Here is a 23,517-nt window from a genome sequence, read left to right on the forward strand (position 1 = left end):
ACAAAAACACAAAACTGACCTCTGTTTTGAAGGTCTTAAAACATGAATATTTTACAAAATACTGTGTTTTACCACACTGTTTTCCCTTTCCACTGACCCTTTACCCCCCCCCCATGCGCTGCTTCTTATATAATGAGTAACAAGATATTCCAGCGAGAGTGTTGGAAAATCTGAAGCCCCCCCCCCCGGGTCCTGCTGACCAAGCAATGCCCCTGCCCCAACCCTTTCATGTAAGAGCTCTGCATGAGAGGACCAAAGCCTTTAAGGATGTTCGGTTTGGTACTCTCTCAATACATTTTCTAAGTCATGAATTCCCCCACTCTGTTGGGATCTTGGCCCTTTTGTTCCCATGCAGTATTTATATTTCTATACCCACCATTTCTTTCCCAGAAAACCCATGTTTAATTTGTTTCATCTCTCTTCATATGATTCCTGGTGTAGACTTGACACCTTCTTGGTGTCAGGTATGACCTTCAGAGCTAGGTCTCAATGTCAGCTTATCCTCTTTGGGGCCAGGGTTGTTTTATTAAGCCATAATTTCGCTGCTGTTCGCCAAAACTCCAAAGACCCCAACAAAGCTATCTGTGGACCTGTGGAACACCTCTTGAAGGTTTGGTGAGAGAGTAGTGAAGATACCCTACTGGAAAGAAGTACAGAAGGAACATTGTCTTGTATCTCATATACTTTATTTTTTTTTATCTATCAAACAGTCCTTGGTTTCAATACATGGTCTCAGCCCTTACCACGCGGTGGTCCCAGGGTAGACAAAGCGTGAGGTCCAGGGATGTTGGAAATGTACCAGGTGGGTTTAGTGCATGAAAGAAGCCAAGAGGCATGATGGGGTAATGAGCCTGAGGGTGTCTCTGTCCACAAGCCACAAGAGAGAGTCTTGCTGCAGGGCCTTGGGAATGGGAAAGGATACATCTGGTTCCTTTAGGAAGAGAGGGTTCAGGAGGCCTTATATGGGCGATCAGCTTCACCGTCGCCCAAACCTGAAGTTGAAGCCACCTTTCTTCCGGTTGTATCCGTTGAGCTCTTCTGCAAGGGAGCCGAGGGTTGAATCCCCCCGTTTCTGCGCAGCCATCTCCAGGAAGTCATCGGCCTGGTTCTCCTCCCCCTGCCGCCCGAACCGGAACCGAAAGCCAGCCCGCTCCTTCCCAAAGCCCTGCAGTTCCTTGGCTACGCTGAACAAGTTGCTGGGGTCTACCGATTTCTTGGGCCTGGGTTGCCCAGGGAAAGACCTGGGCCACTCATCCTCCAGGTCTTCTAGCAGGGCCTTCCAGGAAGCTGCTCCCTCGATGGGCTCTTGGCCAAGCTCTTGGTGCTCATCTAAGCCAAAGCAGGCTCCCAGGGCGAGGAGAATCAGGCAAGACAGGCCAAAAGCACTCTTCATCTGCACCACAAAAAGAGAAACAAATTATGTCAAGTTTGGCAGTCACAGAACAGTGTATTTTGTAAGTATGAACACAAAAGGCGAAAGCATGGATGAAAGAGTGCCCGCATGAGTGAGATAAAGAACGAAGAAGCATGGGATGGTGCAAAAAAAAGGCATGAGATGGACTCAAGACTAGGTAGCCTTGGTACTCATGAGATAGACATCAAATATAGGGTGGGGCAAGAAAAAGGTGTGGGGTTTATATTAAGAGCAGATAACCTGACTAATCATGAGATAAAGACACAGGAAGTGTACACTGGTGGAAGAAAGAGGTGTGAGGTGGAATCAAGAGTAGGCGGCCATGGTCTTTCATGAGGTTATGTCACAGGAAGTGTAGGGAAATGCGAGGAAAACTATTAGTGCAATCAGTCTAGATGGTGGTCTTGGTATTCATTTCATAAGGAGACCGAAAGTATAGTGTGGTGGAAAAAAGATGCGTGAGGTGGAAACAGGACTGGGCAGCCTTGGTATTCATGAGATTAAGAGACAGGAAGTGAAGGGTAGTAAAAAAGATGTGTAAGGTGTAGTCAGGACAAAGCGGTTTTGGTATTCAATAAATAAAGAGAGAACAAGCATAGAGGGGTGCAAGACAGATCACGAGGTGCAATCAAGTGACAGCAGTGTTGATATTCAAGAGCAGCGGAAGATATCAGCATGAGGTAAAATCAAGACAAGGTTGCCTTGGTACTCATGAGATGAAGAGACAGGAAGTGTATTGTGGAGAGAAAGAGGCATAGGGTTTACATTTAAATTAAGACTAGATAACCTTGTTATTCATGAGATAAAGACACAGAAAGTGAAGGGTAGTGGGAGAAAGAGGCATTGGGTGTAATCAGGACAAGGTAGTGTTGGTATTAATGAAATAAAGAGACAGCAAGTGCAGGGTGGGGCAAGAAAGATCATGAGATGGAGTCAGGTCAAAGCATTGTTGGTATTCATGAGATAAAGAGGCTGGAAGTGTAGAGAGGCATGCGATGGAAGCTGTATGAGGCAGCTTTAGTATTCAGGAGATAAAGGGGGCAGGGTGTGAAACACGAAACAGGTGTGAGGTGGAAGCAGGGCACGCTAGCCTTTGTATTCATCAGCTAAAGAGGCAGGATGTGTAGGATGGCACAAGAAAAAAGCATGACGTGGAAGCAGGACAAGGCAATCTTTGTATTCATGAGATAAAGAGGGAGGAAGTGTAGGGTATCACAAGAAAGATGCATAATGTGGAAACAGGACTGGGCATCCTTAGTATTTATGAGATAAGGATGCAGGAGGTGTGGGGTGGTAGAAGAGAGTGGCATGAGAAGGAATCAGGACTGAGCAAACTCTGTATTCATGAGATAAAGTGGAAGGAAATGTAGGGTGGCACAAGAAAGAAGCACGAGATGGAAGCATGACAGGACAGCCTTACTCTTCATGAGATAAAGAGGCAGGAAGTGTAATGTGGTGGAAGAGAGAGGCATGAGATGGTATCAGGAATAAACATCCTTTGGATTCATAAGATGAAGAAGCAGGAAGTGTACAGCAGCACAAGAAAGAGGCAGGAGGTAGAAGCAGGACAGGACAGCCTTTGTATTCATTTGATAAAGATGCAGGGTGAGTAGGGTGTGGAAGAGAAAGGCATGAGATGGAAGCAGAACAGTGCAGCCTTCATATTCATGAGTTAAAGAGGCAGAATGTGAGGATGGCATAAGAAAGAAGCATGAGATGAAAGTAGGACAAGGGCAGTCTTTGTATTCATGAGATAAAGAGGCAGGAAGTGTAGGGTAGCACAAGAAAGAGGCATGATGTGGAATCAGGACTGGGCAGTCTTAGAATATATGAGATAAAGAGGCAGGAGGTGTGGGGTGGTAGAAGAGAGTTGCATGAGAAGGAATCATGACTGAGCAACCTCTGTGTTCGTGAGATAAAAAGGCAGGACATGTAGGGTGGCACAAGAAAGAAGCATGAGATGGAAGCACGACAGGGCAGCCTTACTCTTCTTGAGATAAAGAGGCAAGAAGTGTAGTGTGGTGGATGAGAGAGGCATGAGATGGAATCAGGACTAAGCATCCTTTGGATTTGTAGGAAAAAGGGGCAGGGAGTGTAGGGTGGCACAAGAAGGAGGCACAAGGTGGAAACAGGACAGAGCAAGATGTATAGGGTGGCACAAGGAAGATGTGTGGGGTGGAAGCAAGACAGGACAGCCTTAATATTCATGATATAAAGAGGCAGGAAGTGTAGGGTGGCACAAGGAAGGGGGGTGAGGTAGAGGTAGGACAAGGCAGTCTTAATATTCTTGAGAAATAGAGACAGGAAGTGTAGGGTGGTAAAAGAATGAAGCATGAGATGAAATCAAGGCAGAGCGGACTTAGTATTCATGAGATAAAGAGGCAGGAAGTATAGGGTTTGGGAGAGAAAGACATGAGATGGAATCATGACTAAGTAACCTCTGTATTCATGAGATAAGAGGTAGGAAGTATAGGGCGGTACAAGAAAGAAGCATGAGATGAAAGCAAGACAGGGGAGCCATAGTATTCATGAGATAAAGAGGCAGGAAGTGTTGGGTGGTGGAAGAGAAAGCTATGAGATAGACACAGGACAAAGCAACCTTCCTATTCACGAGCCAAAGAGGCGAGAAGTGTAGGGTGGCACAAGAAAGAGGCACAAGGTGAAAGCAGGACATGGCAGTCTTGGTATTCATGAGATACAGAGGCAGGAAGTGTAGGGTGACAAGAGAATGAGGCTCGAGTTGGAAGCAGCACAGGGCAGTGTTGGACCTGACCCTTTTTACAGGGTCATCCCTCAAACTTTTTGCCTTCCTCCTCCTATTTTTTCTGACCCTTTTGCTCCTTTTGAGCAGAAAAGGAGTGTGCATTGACCACCACCACCCACTAGCGTGCAGGTGAGGTGCACACTCTGTAGTATCCCAAGGGCACCAACCAGCACCTACTAGGTGGGATCGCCGCTGTGACCCAGGTCGAGTCTGCAGAGCTGCGGGCTGTCTGAGAGAGTGAAAGCAGTGAGACCGCAAGCACGCAGGCGGCTGCTGGACCATCTCTCTCCACTTCCAAAGTGTGGAGAAACCGGCCCTGTTCCACCCTCAGGAAAGAAGCATGGGGGCTGAGGCCAGACTCCCGCAGGAATAGCGAGTGTGGGTCCTCCCCAAAGCAGGACCCTCTTTCTGTTTTGGAGCAGGTACAGCAGGCCGGGGTGGGGACCCTCGAGGGGCATCCCCGGTCCTGCCAATGGTAGCCCTGAATTGCCGCAGGAATCGGAGCGCAGGAGCTCTGAGATTGGGGCGCAGACATCCCCGTTTTCACCACCATCATTCCTTGTTGTGGCACCGGGGGTGGGTGGCAGATTGTACTCACCGATTCTGGTGAGAAAAGCGTACAGTGGTATTCGCATGCCTTTTTAGTGCCTTTGATGATACTGTCTTGGCCTATGATGATGTGCCTATTCGTCAAGTGCGTTCTTGGTGAGGTGTTATGTTATGCTCATCCATGATAATGTTTTGGCAGCTATGATCATATGTTTTACCTTTATATGTGAACTCTAATGACAATGTCTACCTGACAACTGCTTGTGTTGCAGAATAACCAGTAACCTGTGTGTTTAATATGACTACTGCTGGCTTTTGCAGAGTAATAGTACTGAGTAATGTTCTGACAACTGCTTGTGTAGCAGGGTGTTACTGATATGTTGTGTTTGGTCTAATGATGTGGTATGCAATACAATTTATTTTTATATACCTTGGTGTTGTGTTTCCTTTGTGGTTTAAAGAGTGTGTCACATGTGTGGTGGGTGTTGTGCAATCGCTTCACACATTGCCTCTGGGATAGGCCTGACTGCTCGTGCCAAGCTACCAAGGGGGTGAGCAGGGGTTATCTTGGGTGTGTAACTCCCTCGCCCTGACTAGAGAGGGTGGGTTCTGCCTGGCTGAGGTGCATACCCTAGCCAACCAGAAACCCCATTTCTGACAGGCAGCCTTAGTATTCATGGTATAAAGAGGCAGGAAGTGTAGGGTGGCACAAGAAAGAGGCAGAAGGTGGAAGCAGGACAAGGCAACCTTAGTATTCACCAGATATAGAGACAGGAAGTGTAGGGTGGTGCAAGATGGAAGCATGAGATGAAAGCAGGACAAGGCAGCTTTAGTGTTCATGAGATAAAGAGGCAGGAAGTGTAGGGTGCGGAAGAAGAAGACATGAGATGGAATCAGGACTAGGCAACCTCTGTATTCATGAGATAAAGGGGCAGGAATTGTAGGGTGACACAAGCAAGAGGAGTGAGGTGGAAGCAGGATAGGGCAGCCTTAGTATTCATGAGATAAAGAGACAGGAAGTGTAGGGTGATTAAAAGAAAGAAGCATGAGATGCAAGCACGACAGGACAGCCTTACTCTTCATGAGATAAAGAGGCAGGAAGTGTAGTGTGGAAGAAAAAGACGTGAGATGGAATCGGAACTAAGCAACCTCTGTATTCAAGAGATAAAGAGGCAGTATGTGTAGGGTGGCACAAGAAAGAGGTGTGAGGTGGAAGCAGGATAGGGAAGCCTTAGTATTCATGAGATAAAAAGGCAGGAAGTGTGGGATAGTGTAAGAGAAAGGCATGATGTTGTAGCAGGACAAGGCAGCCTTCCTATTCATGAGACAACGAAGCAAGAAGTGTAGGGTGGCACAAGAAAGAGGCATGAGAGGAAAGCAGGACATTGTAGCCTTGGTATATGTGAGATAAAGATGTGGGAGGTGTAGGTTGGAATGAGAAAAACCATGAGGTGAAAGCAGGACCTTATACCCATGAGATAAAGAGGTAGGACCTGTGGGGTGTAGAAGAGAAGAGCATGAGATGGAATCAGGATATGGCAGCCTTTGTATTCATGAGAAAGAGGCAGGATGTGTGGGTGGACCAAGAAAGAAGCATGAGGTGGAAGCAGGACAGAACACCCTTAGTATTCATGAGATAAATAGGCAGGAAGTGTGGAGTGGTGGAAGCGAGAGGCATGAGATGGAATCGGGACTAAGCAACCTCTCTATTCATGAGATAAAGAGGCAGGAATTGTAGGAAGACACGAGAAAGAGGCATGAGTTGGAAGCAGGACAGGGCAGCCTTAGTACCCATGAGGTAAAGATGCAGGAGGTGTAGGGTGGCACAGGAAAGAGGTGTGAGGTGGAAGCAGGACAAGACAGCCTTAGTTTTCATGAGACACAGAGGTAGAAAGTGTAGGGTGGCACAAGGAAGAGATGTGAGGTGGAAGCAGGGCAGGGCAGCATTAGTATTCATGAGATAAAGAAGCAGGAGATGCAGGCTGAAACTAGAAAGAAGCATGAGGTGGAAGCAGGACATGGTGTCCTTCATACTCATGAGATAAAGGAGCAGGATGTGTAGGGTGTGGAAGAGAAAGGCATGAGATGGAAGTTAGGACATCGCAGCCTTCGTATTTGTGAGATAGAGGCAGGAAGTGTAGGGTGGCACATGAATGGGGCATGAGATGGAAGCAGGACAGGGCAGCCTTGTTATTCATGAGATAAAGAGGCAGGGAGTGTATGGTGGTGGAAGAGAGAGGCATGAGATGGAAGCAGGAGAGGCCAGCCTTGTTATTCATGAGATAAAGAGGCAGGAAGTGTAGGGTGGCACATAAAAGAGGCATGAGATGGAAGCAGGACAGGGCAGCTTCCCTCCTCATGAGATAAAGAGTCAGGGAGTGTAGGGTAGTGGAAGATAGAAGCATGAGATGGAAGCAGGACAGGGCAGATTTCCTTCTCATGAGATAAATAGGCAGGGAGTGTAGGGTGGCACATAAAAGAGGCATGAGATGGAAGCAGGACAGGCGAGCTGTGGTATTCATGAGATAAAGAGGCAGGAAGTGTAGGGTGGCACATAAAAGAGGCATGAGATGGGAGCAGGACAGGCGAGCTGTGGTATTCATGAGATAAAGAGGCAGGGAGTGTAGGGTAGCACATAAAAGAGGCATGAGATGGGAGCAGGACAGGCCAGCCTTGTTACTCATGAGATAAAGTGGCAGGGAGTGTAGGGTGGCACATAAAAGAGGCATGAGATGGAAGCAGGACAGGCCAGACTTGTTATTCATGAGATAAAAAGGCAGGGATTGTAGGGTGGTGGAAGAGGGGGGCATGAGATGGAAGCAGGACAGGGTAGCTTCCCTCCTCATGAGATAAAGAGGCAGGGAGTGTAGGGTAGTGGAAGATAGAAGCATGAGATGGAAGTAGGACAGGGCAGATTCCCTTCTCATGAGATAAATAGGCAGAATGTGTAGGGTGGCACATAAAAGAGGCATGAGATGGAAGCAGCACAGGCCAGCCGTGGTATTCATGAGATAAAGAGGCAGGAAGTGTAGGGTGGCACATAAAAGAGGCATGAGATGGAAGCAGGACATGGCAGTCTCCCTCCTCATGAGATAAAGAGGCAGGAAGTGTAGGGTGGGACATGAATGAGGCAAGAGATGGAAGCAGGACAGGACAGCTTCCCGCCTCATGCGATAAGGAGGCAGGAAGTGTAGGGTGGTGGAAGAGAGAGGCATGAGATGGAAGCAGGACAGGCCAGCCTTGTTACTCATGAGATAAAGAGTCAGGGAGTGTAGGGTGGTGGAAGAGAGAGGCATGAGATGGAAGCAGGACAGGACAGCCTTGTTACTCATGAAATAAACAGGCAGGAAGTGTAGGGTGGCACATAAAAGAGGCATGAAATGGAAGTAGGACAGGCCATGCTTGTTACTCATGAGATAAAGAGGCAGGGAGTGTAGGGTGGTGGAAGAGAGGCATGAGATGGAAGCAGGACAGGCCAGCCTTGTTACTCATGAGATAAAGATGCAGGGAGTGTAGGGTAGTGGAAGAGAGAGGCATGAGATGGAAGCAGGACAGGCCAGCCTTGTTACTCATGGGACAAAGGGTAGGGAGTGTAGGGTGGCACATAAAGGAGGCATGAGATGGAAGCAGGACATGGCAGTCTCCCTCCTCATGAGATAAAGAGGCAGGAAGTGTAGGGTGGCACATGAATGAGGCATGAGATAGAAGCAGGACAGGACAGCTTTCCGCCGTATGAGCTAAAGAGGCAGGAAGTGTAGAGTGGCATATGAATGAGGCGTGAGATGGAAGCAGGACAGGACAGCTTCCCGCCTCATGAGATAAAGAGGGAAGAAGTGTAGGGTGGCACATAAAAGAGGCATGAGATGGAAGCAGGAGAGGCCACCCTTGTTACTCATGAGATAAAGAGGCAGGGAGTGTAGGGTGGCACATGAATGAGGCATGAGATGGAGGCAGGACAGGCCACCCTTGTTACTCATGAGCTAAAGAGGCAGAGAGTGTAGGGTGGTGGAAGAGAGAGGCATGAGATGGAAGCAGGACATGCCAGCCCTGTTACTCATGAGATAAAGAGGCAGGGAGTGTAGGGTGGTGGAAGAGAGAGGCATGAGATGGAAGCAGGACAGGCCAGCCTTGTTACTCATGGGACAAAGAGGCAGGGAGTGTAGGGTGGCACATAAAAGAGGCATGAGATGGAAGCGGGACATGGCAGTCTCCCTCCTCATGAGATAAAGAGGCAGGAAGTGTAGGGTGGCACATGAATGAGGCATGAGATGGAAGCAGGACAGGACAGCTTCTCGCCTCATGAGCTAAAGAGGCAGGAAGTGTAGGGTGGCACATGAATGAGGCGTGAGATGGAAGCAGGACAGGACAGCTTCCCGCCTCATGAGATAAAGAGGGAAGAAGTGTAGGGTGGCACATAAAAGAGGCATGAGATGGAAGCAGGAGAGGCCACCCTTGTTACTCATGAGATAAAGAGGCAGGGAGTGTAGGGTGGCACATGAATGAGGCATGAGATGGAGGCAGGACAGGCCACCCTTGTTACTCATGAGATAAAGAGGCAGGGAGTGTAGGGTGGTGGAAGAGAGAGGCATGAGATGGAAGCAGGACAGGCCAGCCCTGTTACTCATGAGATAAAGAGGCAGGGAGTGTAGGGTGGCACATAAAAGGGGCATGAGATGGAGGCAGGACAGGCCACCCTTGTTTCTCATGAGATAAAGAGGCAGGAAGTGTAGGGTGGAACATAAAGGAGACATGAGATGGAAGCAGGAGAGGCCACCCTTGTTACTCCTGAGATAAAGAGGCAGAGAGTGTAGGGTGGTGGAAGAGAGAGGCATGAGATGGAAGCAGGACAGGCCAGCCCTGTTACTCATGAGATAAAGAGGCAGGGAGTGTAGGGTGGCACATAAAAGGGGCATGAGATGGAGGCAGGACAGGCCACCCTTGTTTCTCATGAGATAAAGAGGCAGGGAGTGTAGGGTGGCACATGAATGAGGCATGAGATGGAAGCAGGAGAGGCCACCCTTGTTACTCATGTGATAAAGAGGCAGGGAGTGTAGGGTGGCACATGAATGAGGCATGAGATGGAGGCAGGACAGGCCACCCTTGTTACTCATGAGATAAAGAGGCAGAGAGTGTAGGGTGGTGGAAGAGAGAGGCATGAGATGGAAGCAGGAGAGACCACCCTTGTTACTCCTGAGATAAAGAGGCAGGGAGTTTAGGGTGGCACATAAATGAGGCATGAGATGGAGGCAGGACAGGCCACCCTTGTTACTCATGAGATAAAGAGGCAAGGACTGTAGGGTGGTGGAAGAGAGGCATGCGATGGAAGCAGGACAGGCCAGCCTTGTTACTCATGCGATAAAGAGGCAGGAAGTGTAGGGTGGCACATAAAGGAGACATGAGATGGAAGCAGGAGAGGCCACCCTTGTTACTCATGAGATAAAGAGGCAGGGAGTGTAGGGTGGCACATGAATGAGGCATGAGATGGAGGCAGGACAGGCCACCCTTGTTACTCATGAGATAAAGAGGCAGGGAGTGTAGGGTGGTGGAAGAGAGAGGCATGAGATGGAAGCAGGACAGGCCAGCCCTGTTACCCATGAGATAAAGAGGCAGGGAGTGTAGGGTGGCACATAAAAGGGGCATGAGATGGAGGCAGGACAGGCCACCCTTGTTTCTCATGAGATAAAGAGGCAGGAAGTGTAGGGTGGCACATAAAGGAGACATGAGATGGAAGCAGGAGAGGCCACCCTTGTTACTCCTGAGATAAAGAGGCAGAGAGTGTAGGGTGGTGGAAGAGAGAGGCATGAGATGGAAGCAGGACAGGCCAGCCCTGTTACTCATGAGATAAAGAGGCAGGGAGTGTAGGGTGGCACATGAATGAGGCATGAGATGGAAGCAGGAGAGGCCACCCTTGTTACTCATGAGATAAAGAGGCAAGGAGTGTAGGGTGGCACATGAATGAGGCATGAGATGGAGGCAGGACAGGCCACCCTTGTTACTCATGAGATAAAGAGGCAGAGAGTGTAGGGTGGTGGAAGAGAGAGGCATGAGATGGAAGCAGGAGAGGCCACCCTTGTTACTCCTGAGATAAAGAGGCAGGGAGTTTAGGGTGGCACATAAATGAGGCATGAGATGGAGGCAGGACAGGCCACCCTTGTTACTCATGAGATAAAGAGGCAAGGACTGTAGGGTGGTGGAAGAGAGGCATGCGATGGAAGCAGGACAGGCCAGCCTTGTTACTCATGCGATAAAGAGGCAGGAAGTGTAGGGTGGCACATAAAGGAGACATGAGATGGAAGCAGGAGAGGCCACCCTTGTTACTCCTGAGATAAAGAGGCAGAGATTGTAGGGTGGTAGAAGAGAGAGGCATGAGATGGAAGCAGGAGAGGCCGCCCTTGTTACTCATGCGATAAAGAGGCAGGAAGTGTAGGGTGGCACATAAAGGAGACATGAGATGGAAGCAGGAGAGGCCACCCTTGTTACTCCTGAGATAAAGAGGCAGAGAGTGTAGGGTGGTAGAAGAGAGAGGCATGAGATGGAAGCAGGAGAGGCCGCCCTTGTTACTCATGAGATAAAGAGGCAGGGAGTGTAGGGTGGCACATGAATGAGGCATGAGATGGAGGCAGGACAGGCCACCCTTGTTACTCATGAGATAAAGAGGCAGAGAGTGTAGGGTGGTGGAAGAGAGAGGCATGAGATGGAAGCAGGAGAGGCCAGCCTTGTTACTCATGAGATAAAGAGGCAGAGAGTGTAGGGTGGTAGAAGAGAGAGGCATGAGATGGAAGCAGGAGAGGCCGCCCTTGTTACTCCTGAGATAAAGAGGCAAGGACTGTAGGGTGGTGGAAGAGAGGCATGCGATGGAAGCAGGACAGGCCAGCCTTGTTACTCATGCGATAAAGAGGCAGGAAGTGTAGGGTGGCACATAAAGGAGACATGAGATGGAAGCAGGAGAGGCCACCCTTGTTACTCCTGAGATAAAGAGGCAGAGAGTGTAGAGTGGTAGAAGAGAGAGGCATGAGATGGAAGCAGGAGAGGCCGCCCTTGTTACTCATGAGATAAAGAGGCAGGGAGTGTAGGGTGGCACATGAATGAGGCATGAGATGGAGGCAGGACAGGCCACCCTTGTTACTCATGAGATAAAGAGGCAGAGAGTGTAGGGTGGTGGAAGAGAGAGGCATGAGATGGAAGCAGGACAGGCCACCCTTGTTACTCATGAGATAAAGAGTCAGGGAGTGTAGGGTGGTGGAAGAGAGAGGCATGAGATGGAAGCAGGACAGGACAGCCTTGTTACTCATGAGATAAAGAGTCAGGGAGTGTAGGGTGGTGGAAGAGAGAGGCATGAGATGGAAGCAGGACAGGACAGCCTTGTTACTCATGAAATAAACAGGCAGGAAGTGTAGGGTGGCACATAAAAGAGGCATGAAATGGAAGTAGGACAGGCCATGCTTGTTACTCATGAGATAAAGAGGCAGGGAGTGTAGGGTGGTGGAAGAGAGGCATGAGATGGAAGCAGGACAGGCCAGCCTTGTTACTCATGAGATAAAGATGCAGGGAGTGTAGGGTAGTGGAAGAGAGAGGCATGAGATGGAAGCAGGACAGGCCAGCCTTGTTACTCATGGGACAAATGGCAGGGAGTGTAGGGTGGCACATAAAGGAGGCATGAGATGGAAGCAGGACATGGCAGTCTCCCTCCTCATGAGATAAAGAGGCAGGAAGTGTAGGGTGGCACATGAATGAGGCATGAGATAGAAGCAGGACAGGACAGCTTTCCGCCGCATGAGCTAAAGAGGCAGGAAGTGTAGAGTGGCATATGAATGAGGCGTGAGATGGAAGCAGGACAGGACAGCTTCCCGCCTCATGAGATAAAGAGGGAAGAAGTGTAGGGTGGCACATAAAAGAGGCATGAGATGGAAGCAGGAGAGGCCACCCTTGTTACTCATGAGATAAAGAGGCAGGGAGTGTAGGGTGGCACATGAATGAGGCATGAGATGGAGGCAGGACAGGCCACCCTTGTTACTCATGAGCTAAAGAGGCAGAGAGTGTAGGGTGGTGGAAGAGAGAGGCATGAGATGGAAGCAGGACATGCCAGCCCTGTTACTCATGAGATAAAGAGGCAGGGAGTGTAGGGTAGTGGAAGAGAGAGGCATGAGATGGAAGCAGGACAGGCCAGCCTTGTTACTCATGGAACAAAGAGGCAGGGAGTGTAGGGTGGCACATAAAAGAGGCATGAGATGGAAGTGGGACATGGCAGTCTCCCTCCTCATGAGATAAAGAGGCAGGAAGTGTAGGGTGGCACATGAATGAGGCATGAGATGGAAGCAGGACAGGACAGCTTCTCGCCTCATGAGCTAAAGAGGCAGGAAGTGTAGGGTGGCACATGAATGAGGCGTGAGATGGAAGCAGGACAGGACAGCTTCCCGCCTCATGAGATAAAGAGGGAAGAAGTGTAGGGTGGCACATAAAAGAGGCATGAGATGGAAGCAGGAGAGGCCACCCTTGTTACTCATGAGATAAAGAGGCAGGGAGTGTAGGGTGGTGGAAGAGAGAGGCATGAGATGGAAGCAGGACAGGCCAGCCCTGTTACTCATGAGATAAAGAGGCAGGGAGTGTAGGGTGGCACATAAAAGGGGCATGAGATGGAGGCAGGACAGGCCACCCTTGTTTCTCATGAGATAAAGAGGCAGGGAGTGTAGGGTGGCACATGAATGAGGCATGAGATGGAAGCAGGAGAGGCCACCCTTGTTACTCATGAGATAAAGAGGCAGGGAGTGTAGGGTGGCACATGAATGAGGCATGAGATGGAGGCAGGACAGGCCACCCTTGTTACTCATGAGATAAAGAGGCAGAGAGTGTAGGGTGGTAGAAGAGAGAGGCATGAGATGGAAGCAGGAGAGGCCGCCCTTGTTACTCATGAGATAAAGAGGCAGGGAGTGTAGGGTGGCACATGAATGAGGCATGAGATGGAGGCAGGACAGGCCACCCTTGTTACTCATGAGATAAAGAGGCAGAGAGTGTAGGGTGGTGGAAGAGAGAGGCATGAGATGGAAGCAGGACAGGCCACCCTTGTTACTCATGAGATAAAGAGTTAGGGAGTGTAGGGTGGTGGAAGAGAGAGGCATGAGATGGAAGCAGGACAGGACAGCCTTGTTACTCATGAGATAAAGAGTCAGGGAGTGTAGGGTGGTGGAAGAGAGAGGCATGAGATGGAAGCAGGACAGGACAGCCTTGTTACTCATGAAATAAACAGGCAGGAAGTGTAGGGTGGCACATAAAAGAGGCATGAAATGGAAGTAGGACAGGCCATGCTTGTTACTCATGAGATAAAGAGGCAGGGAGTGTAGGGTGGTGGAAGAGAGGCATGAGATGGAAGCAGGACAGGCCAGCCTTGTTACTCATGAGATAAAGATGCAGGGAGTGTAGGGTAGTGGAAGAGAGAGGCATGAGATGGAAGCAGGACAGGCCAGCCTTGTTACTCATGGGACAAAGGGCAGGGAGTGTAGGGTGGCACATAAAGGAGGCATGAGATGGAAGCAGGACATGGCAGTCTCCCTCCTCATGAGATAAAGAGGCAGGAAGTGTAGGGTGGCACATGAATGAGGCATGAGATAGAAGCAGGACAGGACAGCTTTCCGCCGCATGAGCTAAAGAGGCAGGAAGTGTAGAGTGGCATATGAATGAGGCGTGAGATGGAAGCAGGACAGGACAGCTTCCCGCCTCATGAGATAAAGAGGGAAGAAGTGTAGGGTGGCACATAAAAGAGGCATGAGATGGAAGCAGGAGAGGCCACCCTTGTTACTCATGAGATAAAGAGGCAGGGAGTGTAGGGTGGCACATGAATGAGGCATGAGATGGAGGCAGGACAGGCCACCCTTGTTACTCATGAGCTAAAGAGGCAGAGAGTGTAGGGTGGTGGAAGAGAGAGGCATGAGATGGAAGCAGGACATGCCAGCCCTGTTACTCATGAGATAAAGAGGCAGGGAGTGTAGGGTAGTGGAAGAGAGAGGCATGAGATGGAAGCAGGACAGGCCAGCCTTGTTACTCATGGAACAAAGAGGCAGGGAGTGTAGGGTGGCACATAAAAGAGGCATGAGATGGAAGCGGGACATGGCAGTCTCCCTCCTCATGAGATAAAGAGGCAGGAAGTGTAGGGTGGCACATGAATGAGGCATGAGATGGAAGCAGGACAGGACAGCTTCTCGCCTCATGAGCTAAAGAGGCAGGAAGTGTAGGGTGGCACATGAATGAGGCGTGAGATGGAAGCAGGACAGGACAGCTTCCCGCCTCATGAGATAAAGAGGGAAGAAGTGTAGGGTGGCACATAAAAGAGGCATGAGATGGAAGCAGGAGAGGCCACCCGTGTTACTCATGAGATAAAGAGGCAGGGAGTGTAGGGTGGTGGAAGAGAGAGGCATGAGATGGAAGCAGGACAGGCCAGCCCTGTTACTCATGAGATAAAGAGGCAGGGAGTGTAGGGTGGCACATAAAAGGGGCATGAGATGGAGGCAGGACAGGCCACCCTTGTTTCTCATGAGATAAAGAGGCAGGGAGTGTAGGGTGGCACATGAATGAGGCATGAGATGGAAGCAGGAGAGGCCACCCTTGTTACTCATGAGATAAAGAGGCAGGGAGTGTAGGGTGGCACATGAATGAGGCATGAGATGGAGGCAGGACAGGCCACCCTTGTTACTCATGAGATAAAGAGGCAGAGAGTGTAGGGTGGTGGAAGAGAGAGGCATGAGATGGAAGCAGGAGAGGCCACCCTTGTTACTCCTGAGATAAAGAGTCAAGGACTGTAGGGTGGTGGAAGAGAGAGGCATGAGATGGAAGCAGGACAGGCCAGCCTTGTTACTCATGAGATAAAGAGGCAGGGAGTGTAGGGTGGCACATGAATGAGGCATGAGATGGAGGCAGGACAGGCCACCCTTGTTACTCATGAGATAAAGAGGCAGAGAGTGTAGGGTGGTGGAAGAGAGAGGCATGAGATGGAAGCATGAGAGGCCACCCTTGTTACTCCTGAGATAAAGAGGCAGAGAGTGTAGGGTGGTGGAAGAGAGAGGCATGAGATGGAAGCAGGAGAGGCCGCCCTTGTTACTCCTGAGATAAAGAGGCAAGGACTGTAGGGTGGTGGAAGAGAGGCATGCGATGGAAGCAGGACAGGCCAGCCTTGTTACTCATGAGATAAAGAGGCAGGGAGTGTAGGGTGGCACATGAATGAGGCATGAGATGGAGGCAGGACAGGCCACCCTTGTTACTCATGAGATAAAGAGGCAGAGAGTGTAGGGTGGTAGAAGAGAGAGGCATGAGATGGAAGCAGGAGAGGCCACCCTTGTTACTCATGAGATAAAGAGGCAGGGAGTGTAGGGTGGCACATGAATGAGGCATGAGATGGAGGCAGGACAGGCCACCCTTGTTACTCATGAGATAAAGAGGCAGAGAGTGTAGGGTGGTGGAAGAGAGAGGCATGAGATGGAAGCAGGACAGGCCACCCTTGTTACTCATGAGATAAAGAGTCAGGGAGTGTAGGGTGGTGGAAGAGAGAGGCATGAGATGGAAGCAGGACAGGACAGCCTTGTTACTCATGAGATAAAGAGTCAGGGAGTGTAGGGTGGTGGAAGAGAGAGGCATGAGATGGAAGCAGGACAGGACAGCCTTGTTACTCATGAAATAAACAGGCAGGAAGTGTAGGGTGGCACATAAAAGAGGCATGAAATGGAAGTAGGACAGGCCATGCTTGTTACTCATGAGATAAAGAGGCAGGGAGTGTAGGGTGGTGGAAGAGAGGCATGAGATGGAAGCAGGACAGGCCAGCCTTGTTACTCATGGGACAAAGGGCAGGGAGTGTAGGGTGGCACATAAAGGAGGCATGAGATGGAAGCAGGACATGGCAGTCTCCCTCCTCATGAGATAAAGAGGCAGGAAGTGTAGGGTGGCACATGAATGAGGCATGAGATAGAAGCAGGACAGGACAGCTTTCCGCCGCATGAGCTAAAGAGGCAGGAAGTGTAGAGTGGCATATGAATGAGGCGTGAGATGGAAGCAGGACAGGACAGCTTCCCGCCTCATGAGATAAAGAGGGAAGAAGTGTAGGGTGGCACATAAAAGAGGCATGAGATGGAAGCAGGAGAGGCCACCCTTGTTACTCATGAGATAAAGAGGCAGGGAGTGTAGGGTGGCACATGAATGAGGCATGAGATGGAGGCAGGACAGGCCACCCTTGTTACTCATGAGCTAAAGAGGCAGAGAGTGTAGGGTGGTGGAAGAGAGAGGCATGAGATGGAAGCAGGACATGCCAGCCCTGTTACTCATGAGATAAAGAGGCAGGGAGTGTAGGGTAGTGGAAGAGAGAGGCATGAGATGGAAGCAGGACAGGCCAGCCTTGTTACTCATGGAACAAAGAGGCAGGGAGTGTAGGTTGGCACATAAAAGAGGCATGAGATGGAAGCGGGACATGGCAGTCTCCCTCCTCATGAGATAAAGAGGCAGGAAGTGTAGGGTGGCACATGAATGAGGCATGAGATGGAAGCAGGACAGGACAGCTTCTCGCCTCATGAGCTAAAGAGGCAGGAAGTGTAGGGTGGCACATGAATGAGGCGTGAGATGGAAGCAGGACAGGACAGCTTCCCGCCTCATGAGATAAAGAGGGAAGAAGTGTAGGGTGGCACATAAAAGAAGCATGAGATGGAAGCAGGAGAGGCCACCCTTGTTACTCATGAGATAAAGAGGCAGGGAGTGTAGGGTGGTGGAAGAGAGAGGCATGAGATGGAAGCAGGACAGGCCAGCCCTGTTACTTATGAGATAAAGAGGCAGGGAGTGTAGGGTGGCACATAAAGGAGACATGAGATGGAAGCAGGAGAGGCCACCCTTGTTACTCCTGAGATAAAGAGGCAGAGAGTGTAGGGTGGTAGAAGAGAGAGGCATGAGATGGAAGCAGGAGAGGCCGCCCTTGTTACTCCTGAGATAAAGAGGCAGAGAGTGTAGGGTGGTGGAAGAGAGAGGCATGAGATGGAAGCAGGAGAGGCCACCCTTGTTACTCCTGAGATAAAGAGGCAGAGAGTGTAGGGTGGTGGAAGAGAGAGGCATGAGATGGAAGCAGGAGAGGCCACCCTTGTTACTCCTGAGATAAAGAGGCAAGGACTGTAGGGTGGTGGAAGAGAGAGGCATGAGATGGAAGCAGGACAGGCCAGCCCTGTTACTCATGAGATAAAGAGGCAGGGAGTGTAGGGTTGCACATAAAAGGGGCATGAGATGGAGGCAGGACAGGCCACCCTTGTTTCTCATGAGATAAAGAGGCAGGGAGTGTAGGGTGGCACATGAATGAGGCATGAGATGGAAGCAGGAGAGGCCACCCTTGTTACTCATGAGATAAAGAGGCAGGGATTGTAGGGTGGCACATGAATGAGGCATGAGATGGAGGCAGGACAGGCCACCCTTATTACTCATGAGATAAAGAGGCAGAGAGTGTAGGGTGGTGGAAGAGAGAGGCATGAGATGGAAGCAGGAGAGGCCACCCTTGTTACTCCTGAGATAAAGAGGCAGGGAGTTTAGGGTGGCACATAAATGAGGCATGAGATGGAGGCAGGACAGGCCACCCTTGTTACTCATGAGATAAAGAGGCAAGGACTGTAGGGTGGTGGAAGAGAGGCATGCGATGGAAGCAGGACAGGCCAGCCTTGTTACTCATGCGATAAAGAGGCAGGAAGTGTAGGGTGGCACATAAAGGAGACATGAGATGGAAGCAGGAGAGGCCACCCTTGTTACTCCTGAGATAAAGAGGCAGAGAGTGTAGGGTGGTAGAAGAGAGAGGCATGAGATGGAAGCAGGAGAGGCCGCCCTTGTTACTCATGCGATAAAGAGGCAGGAAGTGTAGGGTGGCACATAAAGGAGACATGAGATGGAAGCAGGAGAGGCCACCCTTGTTACTCCTGAGATAAAGAGGCAGAGAGTGTAGGGTGGTAGAAGAGAGAGGCATGAGATGGAAGCAGGACAGGCCACCCTTGTTACTCATGAGATAAAGAGGCAGGAAGTGTAGGGTGGCACATAAAGGAGACATGAGATGGAAGCAGGAGAGGCCGCCCTTGTTACTCATGAGATAGAGGCAGAGAGTGTAGGGTGGCACATGAATGAGGCATGAGATGGAGGCAGGACAGGCCACCCTTGTTACTCATGAGATAAAGAGGCAGAGAGTGTAGGGTGGTGGAAGAGAGAGGCATGAGATGGAAGCAGGAGAGGCCACCCTTGTTACTCATGAGATAAAGAGGCAGAGAGTGTAGGGTGGTGGAAGAGAGAGGCATGCGATGGAAGGAGGACAGGCCACCCTTGTTTCTCATGAGATAAAGAGGCAGGGAGTGTAGGGTGGCACATGAATGAGGCATGAGATGAAAGCAGGAGAGGCCACCCTTGTTACTCCTGAGATAAAGAGGCAAGGACTGTAGGGTGGTGGAAGAGAGAGGCATGAGATGGAGGCAGGACAGGCCACCCTTGTTACTCCTGAGATAAAGAGGCAGAGAGTGTAGGGTGGTGGAAGAGAGAGGCATGAGATGGAAGCAGGAGAGGCCGCCCTTGTTACTCATGAGATAAAGAGGCAGGGAGTTTAGGGTGGCACATAAATGAGGCATGAGATGGAGGCAGGACAGGCCACCCTTGTTACTCCTGAGATAAAGAGGCAGAGAGTGTAGGGTGGTGGAAGAGAGAGGCATGAGATGGAAGCAGGAGAGGCCGCCCTTGTTACTCATGAGATAAAGAGGCAGAGAGTGTAGGGTGGTGGAAGAGAGAGGCATGAGATGGAAGCAGGAGAGGCCGCCCTTGTTACTCATGAGATAAAGAGGCAAGGACTGTAGGGTGGTGGAGGAGAGGCATGAGATGGAGACAGGGCAGCCTTGTTACTCATGAGATAAAGAGGCAGGGACTGTAGGGTGGCACATGAATGAGGCATGAGATGGAGGCAGGACAGGCCACCCTTGTTACTCCTGAGATAAAGAGGCAGGGACTGTAGGGTGGTGGAAGAGAGAGGCATGAGATGGAAGCAGGACGGGCCACCCTTGTTACACATGAGATAAAGAGGCAAGGACTGTAGGGTGGCACATGAATGAGGCATGAGATGGAGGCAGGAGAGGCTGCCCTTGTTACTCATGAGATAAAGAGGCAAGGACTGTAGGGTGGTGGAGGAGAGGCATGAGATGGAGGCAGGACAGGCCACCCTTGTTACTCATGAGATAAAGAGGCAGAGAGTGTAGGGTGGTGGAAGAGAGAGGCATGAGATGGAAGCAGGACAGGCCACCCTTGTTACTCATGAGATAAAGAGTCAGGGAGTGTAGGGTGGTGGAAGAGAGAGGCATGAGATGGAAGCAGGACAGGACAGCCTTGTTACTCATGAGATAAAGAGGCAAGGACTGTAGGGTGGTGGAAGAGAGAGGCATGAGATGGAAGCAGGACGGGCCACCCTTGTTACTCATGAGATAAAGAGGCAAGGACTGTAGGGTGGCACATGAATGAGGCATGAGATGGAGGCAGGAGAGGCCGCCCTTGTTACTCATGAGATAAAGAGGCAAGGACTGTAGGGTGGTGGAAGAGAGAGGCATGAGATGGAAGCAGGAGAGGCCGCCCTTGTTACTCATGAGATAAAGAGGCAGGGAGTGTAGGGTGGCACATAAAGGAGACATGAGATGGAAGCAGGAGAGGCCACCCTTGTTACTCCTGAGATAAAGAGGCAAGGACTGTAGGGTGGTGGAAGAGAGAGGCATGAGATGGAAGCAGGACAGGCCAGCCTTGTTACTCATGAGATAAAGAGGCAGGGAGTTTAGGGTGGCACATAAATGAGGCATGAGATGGAGGCAGGAGAGGCCGCCCTTGTTACTCATGAGATAAAGAGGCAAGGACTGTAGGGTGGTGGAGGAGAGGCATGAGATGGAGACAGGGCAGCCCTGATACTCGTGCTCCAGGTGCACAGCCCGGCTGCCGTGAGACTGTCGCATCCCTAAGTCTGGGACAGACATTTCCTCCCGCCGCGCTTGGCTGATAAAGGGGCCTGTTTTACAGACGCGGAGCGGCGGCCTCGCTCCTGCTCATTATCCGCTCGCTCGCCCCAACACCTGTTCCGCTCCCGGGGGACCCCCCGGCTGTGGATCGACCCCATAAACCCTTCCCACCCGGACGGCTCCTTCCGCAGTCAGCCCTTTCCAGACACGCCGTGCGCTCTCGGCCTGCTGCTGCGGAGACCGCCGGGGTCCCTCGGCGGCCGATAAATCAATAGTTTATTTCACTGATCTGCCGTCATCTGTTGCAGGGTTGTGGGTCCCCGCGGGCAGCGGCAGGGCGGGCCCCAGAACAGGCCGGTGCGGTGTGCTGGATGCGCACACCCCCGCCCCCAGGCACTCTGCGCCATCAGGATGTCATGTCTCCATCCCTGGACTGTCACAAATCCGGCTGTGGAGCAAACAGGGCCTGTCCAGCGCTGGGTGGTGTCCGGTGCAACATTGCTTTTTGGCGCCCTCCCCGCCCCCCCTCATGACCGCATCCTCCAATTACCTCACTGCCACCGGCATAAGTGCCCCTCATCTCTCCATGGTCCCTCCCTCGCATATATGTTATTTGTTTAAAGCACTGGTACATGCTGGCTTTACTAAGGCGCTCAGCTATGCACATAAAATACAGATCTGTTCTCAGTAGCAGGCGCATTAACCGTCTGCGCTACTTTGTGGCGAGCGAAAGCTGCCCCCAGACAAAACTCCATCACTGGCTCTCAAGAAGGAACCTTAATCACAAGAGTTATCTGGATATTTTTATTACTACCTGAATTGTGATTTTAATTGTATGTTATTACTAAACACAGGAACCCCCCAGGTCAGCGCCCAGTGCCATTATTCAGTTGTTTCCGAAGTTGGAGCTGCGGTGGGGCTGTCCCCCTGGACCTGGGGCCATCCTTCCAGATGGGTGTGCGTGGATGACGGAGGCCCTCTGTCTGTTCTTTGCACTACTCAGTCTCCCCCCCTGAAGGTGTCTTCAGTGCTGAGCTTGCCATCCGAGGAGGCAGGGATTCCACAAATGTATGTGGGATTTCCTCAATGCACACCCAGGCACCAGGAGGCAGACTGCTGCACAGGGTGGAAGGCGCGCGCATGGCCAGCAGGCGATAGGAGAGGAAGCTGGTTTGTGGGCTATTAATGGCTTGCGCTGGGCAGACATGATGCCCTCCTACATGATGCTCTTGGTTTTGAAGTGGTTGCGGCTGGCCAAAGGAGCCCATATAGGCTGCCATCAGGGTCAGGTGATGTGGATACATTTTTTAAGGCCCTTATCTGGGTGCCGCAGCATGGGGGATTCCCTTAAGGGAGGGCAGTGCGGATATTATTCCAAGATATTTCCCAGATACCCAGTGGACGATAGGTTGTGTGGCTCGTATGTTTTTGCTCAAGATATGGAAGGAAACAAAACGGTTGAATATAGCTTGACTTGTGTTAAGGGCATCACTCAGGGCACTCTAGTATTCACTGAGTGGCTCTAGAGTGCAGTTTTCTGTGCATTAGGAGGACGGAGATCCAACTAACAGTTTTGAGCTGTGACGCCTTCTACTTGCAAACAATGATTTTAACTCTTTTCACACCAATCTTGAAGCCACTGCTACAAGATGTTGTCCCACCAGCTTATTCCCGACTAAATTCATGACACGTCTTTCCCCTTTTCTCAACTCAACTACTTTAGGGCAATTTATTTTTCCAATTACATGAAAAACACCACTGTGAACTCCATCTTTAGAAAACCTCACCCTTGACTGACAAGATCTCAACAACTTTTGACTAATTTCCTTTCTAACATTCCTTAGTGAATTTTTGCAAAAGATGGTTTTTAAATAGCTCCAACAATTCATTGACAACAGTAATCTTTTGGGTACATTCCAATCCTGATTCTGGATAGGACACCAGAGAACCGGTGATCCTATTGGTTTGGGGAGCTCTTTAACGCCTGGTGTTGGGTAGCTGGTTCTTTTAGACCTGTCAACAGCCTTCAATACCATAAAACAAAATTGTCCTGAAAAAACCCCAAACGAAGTGGGCCTCGAGCTGGGCTGCCAAATCATTAAATGGATTACACCATTTCTGTCTGACCATCAAAAGACAACTAAATATCCATCTATTCATTTCACACCCAAGCAATTGAACTGTGGTGTCCCGCAAGGGTAAATTCTGTCCACACTGCCTTTTAATTGAGTTTTACCACCCCTAGGGTCAGTTTCTGTTTGTGTGTGGACTAGACTCAAGTCCTGTTTACCATGTCTAATCTGAGTGCAAATATGAACCTTGCATACAATAGAAATATTTTGACTGATTCCCTTTCTTTAATAGATAGTGGAAGTCGTCCAACTTCCAGAAGATAAATCTTACCAAAACAGAGGTTCTGCTAATGCGCCAAGCATCTCCTTCCGGACACACAGCCTGCAGTCCTGGATTTATGCATCAAGCTATAGTCCCACCTAAGGTCATGCACAATCTGGGAATCTATCTCAACTCTAGACTTACTCGAAAGACAGAAGTGTCAGTATGTACTTTGGCCAACTCAAGATCATGAAGAAATTGTTACCTTACACGCTCAGCAACTGGAACACAACAGTAGTCAATGTCTTTATTCAGTCTCACTTGGATTACACTAAGGGCCAGGTGTATCAAAGGATTTTACCCATTCTGTGTCTATGGGAAAAAGCTTTCGTACATATGGCCCTAAGGTCTTTTATTTATTACTCAGTGGTGTAACAAAACTTGAGGGGGTCCCCTGCACTGTACATTGTGGAGTCCTCACTCCA

General features: G+C 50.3%; 1 protein-coding gene across 1 annotated transcript in view; it reads right to left on the reverse strand.

The window, feature by feature from the left end:
• Nucleotides 1–706: 706 nt before the first annotated feature.
• Nucleotides 707–23,517, reverse strand: part of QRFP (pyroglutamylated RFamide peptide) — a 79,497-nt gene continuing 56,686 nt past the window's right edge. Inside the window, exon 2 of the mRNA XM_069242342.1 lies at nucleotides 707–1,393. Coding sequence (XP_069098443.1) covers nucleotides 977–1,393 — 417 coding nt within the window. The 3' untranslated portion in view covers nucleotides 707–976. The remainder of the gene's footprint in view (nucleotides 1,394–23,517) is intronic.

Source organism: Pleurodeles waltl, chromosome 6 (assembly GCF_031143425.1).
Source record: "Pleurodeles waltl isolate 20211129_DDA chromosome 6, aPleWal1.hap1.20221129, whole genome shotgun sequence".
Taxonomy (NCBI): Eukaryota; Metazoa; Chordata; class Amphibia; order Caudata; family Salamandridae; genus Pleurodeles; species Pleurodeles waltl.